Raw genomic sequence first — 18,457 nt, 5'->3', positions numbered from 1 at the left:
CCCCCCGGCCCCCCGCGTCTGCCCGCCCCTGCGCGCGGGGCACCGCAGGACTGGATGAATTTAAGCGGGGTCCGTGGTTTACTCGGACATACTCACCTTTGAAGGCCTTTCTGCCCTTTCCCCGCTCCTGCTCTTTGCCTGTCTCCTCCCGTACCGTACCACCGCCCCTTCCTAACGAAACCCTTTCCCTCCCTCCCTTTTTTTTTTGGTCTTTTTGAGACGGGGTCTCGCTATGCAGTTCAGGCTGGCCTTGAGCTCACTTTGTAGCCCAGGCTGGCCTGGAACTCGCAACAATCCTCCTGCGATCCTCCTGCCTCAGCCTCCCGAGTGCTGGGATTACAGGCGTGCACCACCACGCTGGAACATTCCTTCATTTCCCTCCTCTTTCCACCCCTTTCTTTTCCCTCCTCTTGTCCCTTTTGTCCCACTATCATTTTCCTTTCACCTCTCATCTTCCCTTTCCCTGTCACCCTTACTTTTCTTCTTCCTCTACTCCCTTCCTCCAGTTTTCGCATCATCTGAGCATTTAAAGAGCAAAGGAGAAGCCCTTAGCGTCTTACCTCCCCAACCAGAACATTAGCTCCAGTAAAAAGAGTGGACCCTGCCTTGGTGGCCTTGACTCACAGCAGGTGGTAGTCTGAGCTTTCACAGGTGTCTCACTGAACCCTCACAAAGACCCTGCAAGGTATGCACTGTTCCCCCCCTGCCATTTCTCGGGGAGCTGAGGCAGAGCAGCGAGCAAACATGACCAAAGGCACAGAGGAGTGGACTTGAACCTAGGCTGTGTGGATGCTTCACGCGCTGCTCCAGAGAAGGCCCAGTGGCTGGGCGGAGCAGGTCTGCATAAGGGTAGAGTGCAAAAGGTCTTCACAAGAGACCCACTCATTCTGTACAACAGAAAACTAAGGTGAAGTTTTTAAAAAGTAACCACAAAAGTATGTTTGAATAATTGTTAGTGATATGGAAAAATGTTCTTGACATTATATAGTATATAGTTAAAAGCAAAAATAAAAATAGCGTTTATCATTCGGATAATACAGGTCTTCAGACTTGGGTAGATGTGTTTGTTTTCTCTCTCCCTAATTAGAATGTGAGTCCCGAGAGGGCGGGGTTTCTGCCAGTCTCCTCACCCCTGTTCTCCAGGGTGCTTGGCAAATAGCTTTCACTATTAATAGTTCATTGGATGAGTGAATGAACAAAATCTCAGAGATACTGACTGCCATAATGAATAACAAAGCAATTGCGCAGTCATTAAAAATAATTGAAGATTTTTAGTGATAAAAATATTGTCTATAATAAGTATACAAGAAAGTTTGTGAAATTTAAAACCACTTATCCAAGGATTTTTATTTATTTATTTATTTATTTGGTCTGTTTGAGACACGGTTTTGATACGCAGTTTATGCTGGCCTTAAACTCACTTTGTAGCTCAGGCTGGCCTCGAACTTGAAGCAATCTTGCCTCAGCCTCCAGAGTGCTGGGATTACAGGTATGCATTTATTTCCATGCCTGGCACCAAGGCGTTGTTAAATGTTACCATTCTGTAGTTTGTATCACGGGGAAAAATCTTCCTTTTTAGTTTTCCCAGTACACAATGAAGTCATAATAATGAATATGCTCTTCAAACTCTGTGCCCCAGACACCGTCCACATAAGCAGAGTTACAGCTTCTCATAAAACAGAGCCTGGTAAGGGCCTGAATTCTGGCATGTGGCGCAGGCTGAAACTGGCCTTTTACATCAGGTGACTTGTAGCCCCTTTCCCGAGGTCCTGAGGTGGCCCTCTCACCACATTCAGCTACTTGCTGGCTCTGAGTTTGCAAATCTTGGCTTAGAGGATGCTTTTCCATATATGGCCTGAGGGAAGATGTGGGATTTCAGCTTGGTTCTTTAAAAAAAGTATGTATGTGTCTATATCATTTTATTTATATGCATAAGAAGTCAAGCTTTAGAAAGGAATGTAAGAACATGGTAATTATCTCTCAAGGGGGTGAGATGATAAAAGACTAGATTTTCTTTCTATAATAAACATGTCTACTACAAATTCTTACTGGAAAAGCATCAATAAAATTTTTTAAAAATCAGATTTTTAGTTAATGTATTACAGTGTGAGAAAATGCCCATAATAAAACTCTTGAGTGAACAAAAGAGGATACAAAACTGAATCTGTGGTATGACTCTACTTTTGTGCTTAGTATATGCCCAGGAGGAAATAGGTGCATAAGAAAAGCATAAGAATGAAGTATATAATTTGAGGATAGCTACCTCTGGGTGGAAATTTCTTTCATAGTTTTCTGCTTTTCTCATTTTTTTCTAACACAGATTTTGTCATCAGAAAAAAAGAGCATGTACAAAGGTAGAATAAAACAAGCGCCTCTCTGGAAAAGGCATTTTTTAAGACAAGTGGAAGTTTCTGTGAGTTTCTTGGTGTAATGCCCTTTTCCAAGGGCTCCCTGCCCCACCCGCGGTTGTCCTGCCAGGCCAAGCCCACAGGCGTTGGCCTCTGCTGCCTTGAACACCTGCTCGCTTGGGGCCCTACTCTTGTCACTACACAGCCTGTCCCCCATCCCAGCACCCCTTCTGGCCCCCAGTGGCTCTACATGGTAGCCTGTGCCTTGGTGTAGCATCTGGGTTGACCATGTGGCCTGTGTTGATGGGCAGACTTAGTTCAAGTCCTGGCTCAGGCTTTCTTGGCTTTTTGACCTTAGAGATGTCATTTCACCTTTTGCAGCCTCACCTTAAAATGGAATAATAGCGGTAACATTCACCCTGCAGCCTCAACACCCCATGTTAAGGAGATGAAATTACTCTTGTAAGAGTGAACACAGGGGGGCTGGGGATTTAGCTCAGCGGCACAGTGCCTGCTTAGAGGTCATGAGTTCGATTCCTGGTACTGGAAAAAAAAAAAATGAACACAGGACAGGGCACTAAGTGTTGAAAACACTAATTCTCATCATTTTACTCAACAAAATGCAGAGAGCACTGGCTGGGTGCCAAGAGCTGCTGGGTACTGGGTGAAGGGAGGTGAGCAAACAGGTGTGGCTCCTGTGTTCCTGGTGCTCCTGCTCCAGAGGAACTGTGATGAGTGCCACCATAGGCCACCTTCACAGGTGGCTCTGTAAAGTGGGCAAATTCAGTGGGGGAACTGTGGGACTGAGAGAATGAGTGAGGGAGAGAGAGAGATTGAAGGTCAAAGAGCCAGGGAGTGGCAGAGTTAGGGTTCTCTGAGTCTGTTAAAGCAGATTGGCTTGAAGTGGCAGATAGGACCGGAAAAGGCCTCTCTGACAGAGATAAAGGGGCTGAGACCCAAAGGCCAAGGGGGTGGTGGTCAGTTAAGAGTATAACGTAAGCTTCAAGACACAGAGAACAGCAGGTGAGATGGTTTATATTTAGATGTCACCAAGAGCCTCCTTCGCTCACAGGTGAGGCTTTTAGAAGGTAGCTGGGTTATGGGGCTTCTCAATGACTTGCTGTTAGGAGACAGTCTGCTCACAAGAGGCAGAGCACTGAGGGGATGGCCTGGAAGGGTTTATCTCCCTACCTAGCTCTTCCATTTTCTGCTTCCTTGCGGTTTCTCTCCCACCATGCCCCTGTGCCGTGCCATCTTGCCTTGGAGCCAGCTGACTGGCTATGGACTGAACCCTCTACACATTGTAAGCCAAAACAAACCTTTCCTTCCTTAAATTGCTGGGGTGGGTATTCTGTCTCAGCAATAAAGAAAGTGGTAAGGTGTGAACACTGAGGTCCTAGAAGCTTTGTATGTCCATGAAGCTGGGTCATGGCAGCACAGACTGGGACCCCAAAAAGGCAGGGTCCCCTCATCCGATGCAAGGAGCTTTGTCCTCAGTGGCTATTTCCCTCTCTGAGCCAGGCCTATGGTGCACAGTGCTGGCCTAACCCTGACATGTCAGAATCTACATCTCAAAAAATGGGTGGAGAACCCATAGGTGACAGGCAAAACATCCCGCAGTCAGCAAGGGAGCACAAGACCATCCAGCTTCTAACCTGTGATCTGTCTCCAAATACCCTCTGTGGACCGGAGGAAAGTGCACACAGCCATGCCCCTGAGTGCCTCTCAGATTCAACTACTGTGTAAGCACCCTGGTTCCAGCCTCACCACTGTCCTCCATGACTCTGGAAACTGGTACACTTCATGGTGGAGGACACTGCAGGTGGAGTGAGTTACTCTAGGCCTCAAGTCACAGTGGAAATGGGATTCCAACTGAGGCTGGGAGATTCCAAAGCCAGGCACCCTCTTTCTTACACAAGCATCCTCGAGCCCCATCCTGGCAGCAGTCCCCAGGCCTGGCATGGGGAGACTGGGGCAGCAGGGCAACCTCCTGCTCTGCTTGGCCTCCTCCAGCCCTGGCTCGGTGCTGGGATGGAGCCCAGTTTTTCCCTTTCTTTCCTTCTCCTTTCTCTCTTAGCTCAAATTTATCTGCAGCTGGAGGTAAAGCAGAATTTATACCCCAAGAGAAATTATCCTTGTGTGAAGATCAAGATGAAAGTAGGAAGAACTGCAGACAGAGGAGCCACCCATCAGCAACCTGTCTCTGGAGGGCTGATTCAAGCCATGCACTGAGGACAGGAATAACAAGAGTGGCTGGCAGGATGGAGATTCAGAGGCAGGATGGAGCACAGAGACAAGGAGGGTCTCGTGTGTTTACACTGATCTTCCCAGTGGGTGGGGCCACTTGCTGGGAAGGGCTGGTGGGGCGGGAGGTGGGATGCTTCTCAGCTACCAAGGGAGAGCATGGGAGGCAGAGGCTTGGGTGCAGTTTAGGGCAGGCGTCAGGGCTGGGGTATGAATTTGGAAGCCGCTCTGGTTTGCATGTGGTTTGTCCCTGAAGGTTCCTGTGTTGGAGACTAGGTCTCAAATGTGGTGGTATTAAGAGCTGATGTAAATTCTGGAAGGTGGAGCTTAGTGCAATGTCACTTGGGGCTCCTGCCTTTGTAAGGGGTTAATGCTGGCCTTTGGGAGTGATTTAGTTCCTTCAATAATGGGCTGTTATTAAAAACAAAAACAAAAAAAAGCCTGGCCTCTGAAGCTCTGGCTTCCTGTCTCACCATGTGACCTCTTCTCTTCTGTACAGGCTCCCATCAGCATGATGGCCTCTACCATGAGGCCCTAACCAGGAGCCAAATGGATAAGGCTGCTTGATTTTGGACTTTCGGCCTCCAAAACTAGGAGCTAAATAAATCTCTTTTCTTTACAACATACCCAGTTTCTGGTATTTTGTTATAGCAACAGAAAACAGACTACTACACAAGCCAGCAGCTTAGAGGGCATTCAAGGATTGCTGATGGGCTCAGATCATCTAGAAAAAGCAGGTAAATAAGGAGAAATGGCCTTGCTTTATGATAACTTGCTCAAGTCTGCAGTTTCTATTTCTATTTCTATTTCTATATGCATTTGTATTACACAATTTAAGAAAGTAAAAAGGAAAGAGTGTGCCTTGTTTAGAATCTTAGGACTCTCAACATATGCCAGACAGGCAGCGGAGGAGAAGCTGGGAGGTGGGAAGAAAACCAGGAGCTGGAAAGACTCAGGAGCATGAGAAGCTTTCTAGAAGTGGACAAGTCACCTGCTCTGAAAGCAAGAGGCTGAGCAGATGAGGACGGGCCGTGAACTCCGGATTTGGCAGTGCAGGACTGAAGAGAAGCTCGCCTGGCTGTGGTTCAGGGAAGGGTGGATTTGTCCCTCACAAGGAGGAGGGAGCTAGAGAGGGTGGTAAGGACAATACTTCTGAGACAGATTTGCTCGGAAAAAGCGCAGGGACGGGAGGTAGTAACTGCTCAAAGAAACAGTTAAGGGCTCTTTAAAAAGACAGAAGCAGGGTGGGGGCATGGGTCAGTGGCCCTGCAAGAAAACCAACAAAACAAAACCCCAAAAGATGGAAGCTACCTGAGCTCCTTTAATGCACTTATGGGGATGATATGGGGATGAGAAAAGTGGATGTATGACAGGAACAGGCAGGAGGCGGGCAGGAGTAGCCGTGGCCACTGCGCGGCAGGCAGAGGAGACGGGGACCCAGGGAGCGGGTGTGGGGCTTGAGGAGAGAAGACGCGGGATGTCAGCAGGGGCACTCGGGGTTGACCCCAGTCTGTCGGCCGCCAAGTCCACACTGATCGAGATACTGCTTTTCTGCCAACCAAAATAAAACTGGACCAGAATAGACGGACACTGGTTGGACCCGGGCCAGTCCTAACTGTGACCTCAGTTTCCCCACCGGCAAAGTGGAAAGTCTTACAGGCCTGTGGGGGAATTAAACAGGATAGAAATGTGGAATAACAGGGTGCTTGGCACCATGTCTGGCAGAGAGCAGTTCTTCAGGAGGCCTTAGAAGGACAGGGGCAGTCACAGAGTAGCGGTTCTCTCCAGGCTGGGAAAGGATGACCCATTAGTCCATCCTGCCAAGCAAGTGCCTTATGCTTGGTCAGAGAGTGGGCACCAGGCAGCAGCCTGGCTTATTTGGGAAGAAAACATCAGTGATCAATGCCAGTCACCCTGTGCTTGCCTCTGCTGGGGCTCTGCATGAAGCCAGCTCAGGTGCTCCTGTGCGAGATGTGGATGCTCACATGACTCCCACTGAGGCACTCCTGAGTCACTGGCCATGACCCTCTCCTCACCAATGTCACTGCTCAGTGGGGTGACCCTGGCACTCTCTAGACTCAGCGTCTCCACCTGCAACCTGGAGTGAGGCACTCGGACCCCTAAGACCCGGGCTTAAAGCTACACATTCAAGTCTGTATTAAACAGTTTGCTCCTAACACTTATGAGCTGACATCGACTTTATAAGAAGCAGCTCTTATGTGACCTTGGCCATGTCATCTACCTACAGTCAGCCTGCAAATGAGGATGTGCTTGTTTCCAGCCTTATCAAGATCTTGTAAGGAGTAAAAACCATCCACGTAAGTGCCCAGGATGGATCACAGGGCATCCGCCCTGCGGGTTTCCCATCAGTGCTGATGGAATTTGTTCTAAGACAATAACTGCGTCTGTACAGAACATGTACTGAATCTTTTCCTTGTCATTATTGCCTGAACAATACGGTATCAGCTATTGACATGTCATTTACATTGCATTAGACAGTATAAATCATCTAGAGAGGATTTAACTTTACGGGAGGATGTGCTTAGGTTATATGTGAGTACCATGTAGTTTCACAGGAAGGACTTGAGCACCTGTGGATTTTGGTATCCATGGTGAGGAGGCCCAGATACTGAGAGATAACTGTGGTAACAAAGGGTCTCAATGCTTGCTGGAAACGTGAGTTAGCGACTGCCTTCCCAGGCCTATGGATGGCTGTTATTCTGGCTCCTTGGCATCCACTGCCTTCTGTTACCCGCACCAGCTCTTTGGGGAGAACTGCCCCACCCCCACTTGTAATTACCTTGAGGATAGGGGTCCCTTAAACTACCCAATCACTATCCCATTCCCCCAGCCACAGACCTGGGCTTAGAGATGGGTGTGTGAGCCAAGTCAGATGGATAAGGCTCAGTCTTGAGACTTTACCCAGACCTTGCTGGAAAGTAGCTTTCCCGCCCAATATCTTGGGCTGGTATGATGTGGGCCAGGAGCAACTGGTGGCCTTCCCTCTACCCCAAAGGGAGCCTGCTCAGGAGGAAGCCAACAAAGGCTTTAACTTTAGGGAGGATGTGCTTAGGTTAGATGTGAGTTTAGCAGCTGTCCCCTAGAATTTCAGTCACAAGTGATGGATTCCCTTTTCTTGCTTGAATGAGATGGAACCATGATCCTGTCACTTGCAACCAGCGATTTCTGATAGTTTGGTCCGCAACATCATGGCCTTGGGTTGCCACTGCCTGTTCAGTCTCCGCAGCCTCCAGCCACTGGGCAGAGGAAGGACAGGGGCGCTACGATGCTGGCCACCATTGTGCTGCCTGTGGGTAATGAAGCAAGAAGTCCAGGCTTTGCTTGTGCAGCAACCCTTCTTGGAACTCCTATGCTGCTCTGTGTACCTTTTGGGGAATGGAGAGTCTGCTAGAATGCCAATGTAACCTAGCAAACGTGAGCCTCAGTTTTCTTATCTGCAAGTCATCCCTCAGACGTACTATAACGGGCTAAAGCTGGCACAGGCGACATGGGACAATGCGTGTAGAAATATATAATGGGGAAATGAGATCAGAAGGCACTGTATCTCTAGGTTTGGATTCATGGCTTGCACAGGCACATGATGGTGCCACACCCTGATCGGGGGAGTCTGAGGAACTCAGCTTGGCACCCAACCTTTCCAAGCAGGAAAGGAGGTGAGTATGCACCCAGGCAAACAGATCCTTGGGATCTCAATCCTGGATATCCCCTAGGGTCACCAGAGGATTAGGCAATACAGATGCCTGCAAGCACCCCCTCTGGGTTCTGATTTCACTGGCCTAGGTGCAGCAGGACTTTCAGAGCTCCTCAGGGGTCTCAGTGTGCAGCTAGGACTGAGAAGCACTGAACTAAGCTCAGACATAACTGCTTCTAATCCTGGCTCTGCCACTTACCTGCAGGGTTTTCCTTCTCAGAACCTCAGACTCTTAACCTAACAGGACAGGAAGACACTGGACCAGGCATGCTGTACTACCAGGTCCAAACCCACTGAGGCTTCAGATTTCTGACATTTACCTTTGGCTCAAGTTCTGGGGCAATTAAACTGCACCCTACACACAAGATGGGAGGATGTTTCCCAGACCAGTGTGGCCAGATAAAATACTGGGCCCCAGGTACACGTGGATTTCAGATAAACACATTTTCCTCCACATAAGTATGTTCCAAATACTTTCACACAGGACAAACTTGTGCTAACATATTTTCATTGTTTCTCTAAAATTGAAAGTGAACTGGGAGTGCTGGTCTTTTTTTTTTTCTTTTTTTCCTTTTACTAAATTTGACAACGCTGTCCAGAGGCCATCTTTGGTTTTTGGTTTTCAGGCTTTGCCCACTGGGTCTGAGAGAGGCAAGAAAGGGATGGAAAGGCCCTCAAGGGCTTTCTGTTTTGGAATTTAACAGCCGAGAACCCCTATAGGAACCACAATGCTTCTGTTCTTCACCATGCACAGGCGTCCCAAGGACTCCGGAGAACATGGACACAGCTGGCCCACAGGCATCGACTTGGTTTCAGGGACCCCACCCTCGGGAAGCTAAGCTCCTCCAGGAATGGGGAGGTTTTTGGGAGAAGTTTTGAGGGTCTCACACTGCCTCACCCTGTGCTGGCAAAAGTCAAGTATGTGTTGCCTATTCTTAAACCATACAAAATCACAGCTGCATAGCTTTCTTCTTATGTTTGTTATACTTACTCCGCCCCCACCATAAATTATCATTAACTTGGGAAGAAAAAAAATCACTGATCCTTCTTTTTACCCAGATGCTACCCATGTCAACATGCTTTTCCCTTGGGAAGGAAACAAACATTTACTGAGCCTCAATCACATGTCAGAAACTTCCTCTTCATTATTGCACATAACCTTTGGAAAGGATAATAACTTTATTGCTTTTTCTGACTGTAAAAGAAATACAAGCTCTCTCTCTCTTTCTATATATAACATATATATATATATATATATATAAAATGTTACATAATATATGTTTTTAAAAGGTAGCTCTTACAGATATAAGAAGAGTGAAATTTATAGGTGGTCCCATCACCCAGCGATGCAGTTGCTTCTGATCTCATTTCCTCCTATTCTGGGGGCTGGAGATTTAGCTCAGAGGCACAGCCACTGCCCGGCAAGCGCAGGGTCGTGAGTTCAATTCCCAGTACCAGAAAAAAAAACCTTCCTATTCTAACTCTGTGTGATTACTGTCCTGGGACACCCACAGCAGCCACAGCCCATCACGAACACAGCACAAGGACAATTTGCAAATACGGAAGCTGAGGTTCAGGTCTGCTGTGTTACACTAACGTTTTAGTGGACTCTACCTCTCCCTTCCCTTCAGGGGTCAGGAAACACTGTTGAGATCACATGAAGTTTTGCTGAATATGCAAATGAAACGGGGGGAACCAACATCCAGGAGACTGAAGCAGGAAAATCACAAGTTCAAGCCCAGCCTGGGCAACTTAGGCACTTAGGAAGACCTTGTTTCAAAACAAAAATTAAAAATGGCTGAAGATGTAGCTCAGTGCAAAAGCCCTGGGTTTGATCTCCAGTACAGAAAAAAAAAAGTGTGTGTGGGAAGAGTCCATCCCCCAGATTTATTCCATCTCATTACACTATCAAAGATTGCTTCCAGTCTGTATTTTTAAAAAACCCTAACCCATTTGTGCTGATTGTCGAGTGATTGTTGAGCTGTGGATGGGCAGATGGCTGAGGTGCGGCTGCATCTCTGTGCTACAGGAATAAACAGCTCGGAGAGCTAGGAGGTTTTAGAAACCTGTGTTTTCTGGATGTGAAATACCAAAACCTTTCACAGAAGAGAACTGTCGGCACATGGTTACAATGCCTGAATAGGGCCCCAGCGTGCAGGGTAGGTAGCCAGGAACCCACATGTGCCCTGGCCTACTTGCCAATAGGTAGAGATTCTTATTCCTAGTTGTTATATCTCAAAGGCTTTCCATTTAGCAAGCCCTGTGTTGCACCGCTGTCATCCGTCATCTCATGTGACCCTGTCAAGAAGTCATGAGGTAGGTGCTGTAAGGAACCTATTTTATAGGTAAAAAACTGAGGCACAGAGAGGCCTAGCCAGTTGGCCGAGACTACACAGCTCAGAAGTGGAGAGCCAAGTCTAGACAGAGAGCTCTGTGACTCCCAAGTCTGGGCCTACTCCTAACCACTTAGAAGTTCTATTAACTTCTTGCTTCTTGGGGGAAAGGGCTTAGATGTACAAATCTTCCCCCTGTGCCCAAAGGTAGGGGCAGAGGGCAGGGAGTCAAAGCCAGGGTGTCCCTCAAGATACAGGGCTGAAAACCAGAAACAGCCCAAACATTCAGACATACCACTGTGGAAATCCACATTGCGACATACCACTCAGCAATAAAAGGAACAAGCCACTGATCTGTACTGCAGTCACACAGGTGAATCCTCAAAACACTGCGCTGGGTCAGCCCCATATGAGGGCACATGCACTGTCTGATCCCACTCAGGTCAAGTTCTGTGGCAGAATCAGCGGAGGGCCACCCCTAGGGAAGAAGGGTGCTGGCTCCGTGGGAACCTTCCAGGCTTAGGGACAGGCGTATAAATGTCAAACCCACCCCTGAGATCTGTGCATGTCCTTGCAGGTGAATGACACACACGGCTGTGTCTGGACCCCTGAGAAACCTGCTCTCCCTTTACTTGCCCAGAAGCCAAGGCTGACTGGTTCAGGTGCAAACTGTAGGTTTAAGAGCTAAGGTCTCACGCAGAAAGCAGGCTGGTGGCTGCCAGGGAGGGAAGGAAGCAACTGCTGATGGGTCAGTGTGCCCCTTGGGATGGGTGTTTTGGAACTAGACAGAGGTGATGGTTGGCAACAGAAGGCCGCTCAGTTGTACACTTTAAAACATTTTCCTCTTATGTGAATTTTACCTCCATTAAAAAATATTTTTAAAAGTTGTAAGGGTAAGGGACTGGGGATACAGCTCAATGGCATGGCATCTGCCTGGTAAGTGGGACGTCCTGAGTTTGATTACCGGTTCCAAAAAAAAAAGAATGTAAGGGTAGACTCTGTGTGTGTGTGTGTGTGTGTGTGTGTGTGTGTGTGTGTGTGAAACCAAGGAGCTGCCACCACCAGGACTTTTATTAGTGGCTGGTCCTCTGTGAGGACGGGGCTTACATCTGCCTGCCTGCCCAACAGACCAATGGCTGGGGTCTGATCCCTCTGAGTGCTCAATGCGGCCCAGGAAAGCAGTAGTGAAGAAACAGCTGTGCACCCCGGCGCCCTCCTCCCTGCACCCGCCCGCCCTCCTGGGTCCCGGTCCAGCGCCCACCACTTACCGAGGAGCTGCACCTCATCGGTGATGCCGTAGACGTCGATGAGTGCCCAGAGCGGGCCGCCCACGGCCACTCCGCAGTGGAAGAGCACGGGCTCGCCGTCGTTGACGCTGTAGAAGACGCGGCCGTGGCGATCAGCCCAGTAGGCCAGCACCGTGTCACGCAGGGCCAGGTTCTCCGGCAGTGCCTTGGCCCAGTAGCCGGGCCGTGTGACCAGGTCGGGACAGGCATACTTGGGAATGTCCTGCGCGCTCATGAGCGACGGGTCGTGCGCCGTGAAGCCAAAGCGCAGCGCGCCGCTCCAGCCAGGGCGCACGGCCACCAGGCGCAGCCGCACCTGCTCATACAGGCGGATGGGCCGCTGCGTGAATGTGACGCCGTTGCAGAAGCTGTTGCGCCGCGTGGCCCGGCGTGAGTGGCCATCCAGCCGCACATTCTTGCCCTTGGCCTGCGCGTGGAAGCGCGGCGCTTCACCCAGGACTGGGCGCCGCTCTGGGCCAGGGCCACAGCAGGGCCGGGTGGCCAGAAGGCGTGCCGGGGGACTTGAGTCTGCAGGAAGAGACAGGCAGGAAGGTTAGGGCTGGAGTCACCTTTTAATAATCATTTTCAGCTGGGCGTGGTGGTGCATGCCTGTAATCCCAGCACTCGGGAGGCTGTGGCAGGAGGATCCTTGCGAGTTCAAGGACAGCCTGGGCTACAAAGTGAGCTCACCACCGGCCTGAACTGCACAGAGAGACCCTGTCTCAAAAAGACAAAAAAAAAAAAAAAAAAACTTTCTCGTGAAATTGCATCTTAAGGGAAAGGCCACTCATAAACTTCAGACAGTGCAGGTGCGAGGTCCTGAGTTCGAGTCCCAGTATCCAAAAAACCCCAAAAACCAGGAAAGAAACTTTAGAAGACTCTAGCCTAGACCAAATGGAGATCAAACACAATTTCTTTCCAGAGCATTTTACCCATTCACAGATGGCCAAACCGAAGCTTAATTCCACATGCACGTGCGTGTGTGTGTGTGTGTGTGTGTGTGTGTTGCAAGCCAGTCCACTCTCAGACAGGCCAACACTAGTGTCGTTACAACCACTAGCCTGGGCTCAATGACTTCTCCATCTCCACTGAACCCCTCCAGTTCTGGAAGCTTCCTCTCAGGGTCATCTCTGGGCTGCAGAGTTCCTCCAAGAGTAGCGAGAGCCCTGGATTCTCGGGCAGTGGTGAGGGGATTCGGCTGCTTTTCTGTGTGGGTTTTGTTCAGAAGCAAGACAAGAGGGGCCACAGACAGTGAGCCTCCCTTGGGCTCTCCGAGGTGGCCTGGAATCCCAGCTCTTTGGTGCTTGCTGGCCGTGTGATAGGGGACCCAGTGTGCAGTTCTCTAGCTGAGCTCCTTGCTGCGGAACGAGAGCATGATTTAACTAAGCCAGCCGCTGAAGGATAACACGGATGAAGTCCCTGACCATTACCTGGCACAAAGTACAGTGTCGTGGGCCACTAACAACCTGACGCTGTTGTTACTGATGTTCTGAAACCCATTCAGGCCAAGACTGTGTGGCCCCCTCCCCTTACCCACAGAAGATGAAGGCATTCTTTGGGAGCAAGTTGGCGTTTCTGGAACACACACCTCTGGGATTTGTTTCTAAGGAAATTCTGCTCCTTAGGATCATAGGGTGGTCTCCTTTCAGAGGCTCTGGCTATTGGTCAGGGCCCCGGGTGGCTTGGAACTGAGTGGGAGTAGTCACCTCCCCCCTCAGGGGCAGCCTGGGGAGGCAGCAGGTGGGTGATTACTGCAGGCATGGGCCATTTTCACGGCAAGTCCTCCTAGCTCGCAGGCAGCCCACGGCGCAGTGAGCGGGGCTGCCCTGGAGAATGGGAAGCCACAGCAGGGCTCTCCTCCCACGCCTGCCGCAGCCCACGCTGTGGTTTGGGCGCTTGGGTGGAGGTGGTGGTGAATACTGAGGCGCGTGCCACTGCCCCTCCCGGGCCCACACGGAAGGGAGCCCTGGTCACCGAGCCTGGGGAACTTTGCAGGGAAGCTGGGAGCCCCCTCTTCAAGAAGAAACCACTGCCCTGCAGAAGACAAAATTCAAGGAGCAAAGCCAACGCCCCATATTAAAGAAAGAACTTAAGAGACTTCTGTCATTCAGTCATTTAACAACTATTGAGCGTCCAGTATGTGCCAGACATCAGGATAGGCACTGGGAGATAGCAATTCCCAAGACAGACGAGGCTTCCGCGCCGATGGAGCTGATAGTCCAGTGGGAAAAGTCCTGCAATAAGTAAACCTGTGCTGTGCCCCAGTGGGATGCATTTCAGACAAAAATGTAGCCCAGGAAGGGGTCAGAGAGAGGATGTTATTTTAGACAGGATTTTCAGGGAGGGCCTCGCCAATGGGTGACTTCTGAACAGAGACCTAAGAGAGGCGAAGGAGTGAGCCATGAAGGCATTTGGGGAAGAGCATTCCAGGCAGAGGGAACAGCAAGCGCAGAGGCCCTGAGGGGGGACTGGGCTGGCAGGACCGGAGCCAGTGCAGCTAGAATGGCATCAGCGTTAGGGGAGCGGGATTCCGGAAACGAGTCCGGGAGGGAGTGAGGTGATTCCAGAGTTCTTCCTTAGCTCTTTAACCATTTTACTCTGAATAGGAAGTGACTGCCAAAGCTTCGGAGCAGAGATGCAGGAGACTGCTCAGGCCACTGTGTGCAGAGCGGACAGCTGGGGAGGGGGCGGCAAGGACACTGGTCACCGAGCCAAGCCTACGGCAGGTGGAGGGAGGGCGACCGGCGGAGGTGGTGGGAAGGGGGCACATTCTGGATAGCTTTTGAAAGTAGTAGAGATTTGGGGGTTTTCATCAGTTTTTCCAGGAGGAAGAAAATGCTCCTTTGGATGTTACAGTCAATGGGTAAAGCATATACAATATAGGAAAAGGCCTTTTGGTTCTATACCGCACACTTGAGGGGGAGACAGAGGGGAAGGCAGGGCTTCAATCCCCCAGGGCTGGGCTTTGATCCCCCATGCCTAGCGAGGGCCTGGCACCCTCAGGCTCTTGGTAAATGCCAGCTGCTGTGTGGATTATCCTTAGGGCAAGAGTGACTAAGAGATCACTTCCTCTACCAGCCCATTGTACAGATGGGGAAATGGGCCAATTAAGGAAGAAGGGCCTGCCCAAGCACAAGGTCTGCAGGGCTAGGGCAGGAGCCCCTTTTGTGGACTCTTCTTCCAGGCTACCCTGTTGCAGTGAGGCAGGAAGCGAGAGGTTACTTTCATTGCAGGTGGTTAAGGCCCTGGCTGGAGGCCTGGCCTCCCATAGACTTGGGCCATCCCATTTTTCCACATGTTGCACAACTGTTCGTCGTGCGGGCATCTGCTGTTTCTGCCTGCCCAGCGTTGGTCCCTCCCTTTCCTATTACTATGTCCTGGTTTTCGAGTGGGGTAACCTCACACATCTAGAAATTGAGGTGTGGCTCAGGCCTGAGCAGATGATTGCAGACACTTCAGCCTGGCGGACTTCTTTTGCTTAAAAGCCAGGCTGAGCTGGGGTTCTGATACTTCAATCAAAAATGCCGAGATTGATAGAGCCACCATGCATTCAGTAAATTTATAAGGGACACTTGCTCTGGATGGCTATTTGCTACACATTTCCTCATTTAATCCTCAAAGTGACCCTATGAGGTAAGGACTACTATTCTCCATCCCTACCATGTGTGGACAAAGAAATGGAATTTCAGAGAGGTTGAGTCACTTGCCCAAAGTCACACAGCTGGTATAGACAAGGGTAGAGGTGGACTGCAACCAGATTCGTGTAACTCCCAGACATGTCTTTTTAACCAGTTTACCCCACCAGGAACACAGGATGGATGAAATTGCTGGGGTGTAGATACCTGATATAGAAGAGACAGGCAAGAGGTGACCTTCTGACTCCCTTCACCCCTAGGCAAGGCTGCCCGGAGCCAGCCAGGCACTGGGCTGGCACAAGAGGGCAGCAAGCAAAATGTTTACTCCATTGCTCATCCACTCCCTTGTCTTTGGGCATGTGGCACGCACCCCAACCTCGCGAATTTAAGTATCGGTGGAGTCACAACTGAAGACACAATGGCAACAGGGCTTCAGAAAGGCCACCCTGGGCATCAGCATCCAGGGGCTGTTAGGGCCAGGGGAGGCTCTGGACTGGGCCAGGGTTTGCAGCAGGGATGATGGCCACAGAGCTAGGTCTCCAGGGAGCAGAGCAGAATGCTGCAGGCCACAGGGAAAGCTGGAGTGTGGGGGAGGCAAAGGAACAGCGTGGGTGTGGCAGAAGGTACATGAGGCTGGGAGGCCACTATTTCTCAGGGATGAGGGGCAAGAGTGCTGCAGACGTTCCCAGGACCAGAGGGAAAGGCCCTGAATGCCGAGCCAAGAGGCTCAGCCACACAGCACAGGGCAGAGGGGGCTACAAAAGGGTTCCCCACAAATCAGGACCCTGCCAGGCCAGGGCTCCCTGCAATGAGGGGGCAGGCTCAGACCTAGACTGCAGACCATCTCCAGAACCACAGGACAAGAGGAAGGGCCACTGTTACAGAAGGACAGACCTCAAGCAGGTGCCCCCATGTACATCAACAGCAGAAGCTGCTTGGGGACATCAGGGGCCTGTGTCCTCCACACACGCCACGGCCTTGTCCTGGCCACCCAACCTCTGGACCATAGGTTCCTCCAGTGCCCACAGACCAAGGTTCCCTTCACTGGCAAAGTCTCCAGGAAACATCAAATATGACCATGGATCAAAAGGCTGATTTGATTATTTTTATCTCCCTTCCCCAAAACTGGTCCTCCCCAATCTTATCTCTCTGCCCGAGTTACTTTACAAAACAGCTTGGGAATTCTAAGCAGATGTTCCTCTGGAGCGGTCTGACAATTTCAATGAAGGCTGGGCTGTTCAAGGAGATATACTGCCTTGTTACTATAAGGGGACGTTTCCTGCAAACCCAACTATATGTTAGGATAAAATGCAGCCAAGTCATAGCGAAGTTTACATATTTGTTTAATCTTGATTATATGATCCAACTTCCTCCAGGGAAGGAGGGATAAACACTCCTATTTTCCCCCTCTCTGAGGCCAGGGCCCTGACATGTGATAAAGAAAACCAGAGTGAAACTGTCCTAAGACGATGTGTTATTTACACAAATTGGTGATGCTTAAATAAAAGACAACAATAAGCGACCTCCAAATTGCATACCCACATCTGCTTTCAGCTGGGCTCTGGGAAAGTGGTTTGTTCCTACAGGGAACAGGACAGTACAGAGGTGGACTGCAGGGGAGCTCCAGAGCGGCCTGGTTTGGAGATGTCAGTGGGAAACCTGAGCCGCATCACTGAAGTTGCTGCAGTAAAGGACAACCACATTACAGAAAGTTTGAGAAGGAGGAGGGCACTCTGCCCACCCACATCTTCCATGGTCACACCCAACTCGAACTGCGTTTTTAATCCCAATTTGTTGTCTTAGCCCCGACCTGGCACAGAACCTTGGCAGAACCTTATGGTGTGCCAGGACCTGTGCTGTGTATTTCTCAGTGCAGCTTCTTCTCACCCTGAGCCCTCACCTGCAGGGTCACTGTCCCCATTTTCCAGGACGGATCAAGGCTCTCGCAGCAGTGACGCTTCACACAGCTGCAAGAGCAGCACTGAAATGCGAGCCCAGCTCCACCTGACCCCGGTCCATGCTCTTTCCCCGGTCCCAACTTCCTCCCCTAAGCTCCGCACAAGGACTAAGTAGCAGTGAGTATTTTCCCTAACTTTCTTCAGCCAGAGCACACAAGCCGTTGACATATCCAGCACTTGCCCTCTCGGCTCCATGCCTTCGCTTGGCCCTACCATGGCTGCAGAACAGTCCATCTGCAGGCCACCCCGTGTACACCATGGCTGCCCTGGTGCTGACCATGTCAATTATCCCCTCTCCAAACCTCGCCCCCTATTTGTGGGGGCAGAGGTCCTCAGCAGCTGGTGTCAGGACCAGATTCAAATGGACAGTCTCTCAAGGGAGACAGTGTTCTGCCAGGAAGAGGCCCCAAACCACACCAGGGACAAACCACGTGGGCCCGTCTTCTCCAGGAAGGCCGAGGCCCACCAGCTTGAGGAGGGTGCTGCGTGTGGCTAGAGTCCCCCTCAGACTCCAGCCAGGACCTGGGTCGGGGACTGTTAGAGTGGCTGAGAGGGGAGTTTTCATGAGCTGGGGACACAGCGGAGACCTCTGTGGCTGCTCTTCTGGTTCAGAGGAGGAAAAGACAGTGCTTGCCCAGCACTCAAGGTAACCAGGGCTGCTCCAGCCCACCCTGGCTGGGGGCTGTCTCTAGCATTTAGTCGAAGGAACAATGCCCTGACTCTAAATGTAAGGGTGGAGGTCCTGGGGGGGGTTGGTGAGGAGTGGCCTCAGATGGCCTGGGATGGCTAGGGGAATCCGCCATTGCTAAATCAGTGTTGCTATGGCCAGCCCTGGGCAAATCTTTCTGGAAGACAGGTCAACCTAAGATCTGTGCTTTGCTACTAATTTGTATGAAGGCCCTTAAACAAGTCACTTCCCAAGGCTGCAGTTTTGTCATCTG

At 50.6% G+C, this 18,457-nt stretch overlaps 1 protein-coding gene across 1 annotated transcript in view; it reads right to left on the bottom strand.

The window, feature by feature from the left end:
* Positions 1 to 18,457, bottom strand: part of Neurl1b (neuralized E3 ubiquitin protein ligase 1B) — a gene marked incomplete at its 5' end in the record, with an annotated part of 34,869 nt that overhangs the window by 4,041 nt on the left and 12,371 nt on the right. The window contains 1 exon segment of the mRNA XM_005376340.2: positions 11,906 to 12,451. Within this exon segment, the coding sequence (XP_005376397.2) occupies positions 11,906 to 12,451 (546 nt within the window).

The sequence above is a fragment of the Chinchilla lanigera genome, unplaced genomic scaffold (assembly GCF_000276665.1).
Source record: "Chinchilla lanigera isolate Chin_1 unplaced genomic scaffold, ChiLan1.0 scaffold00007, whole genome shotgun sequence".
Classification (NCBI taxonomy): domain Eukaryota; kingdom Metazoa; phylum Chordata; class Mammalia; order Rodentia; family Chinchillidae; genus Chinchilla; species Chinchilla lanigera.
This window is presented reverse-complemented; position numbering and strand designations above follow the sequence as displayed.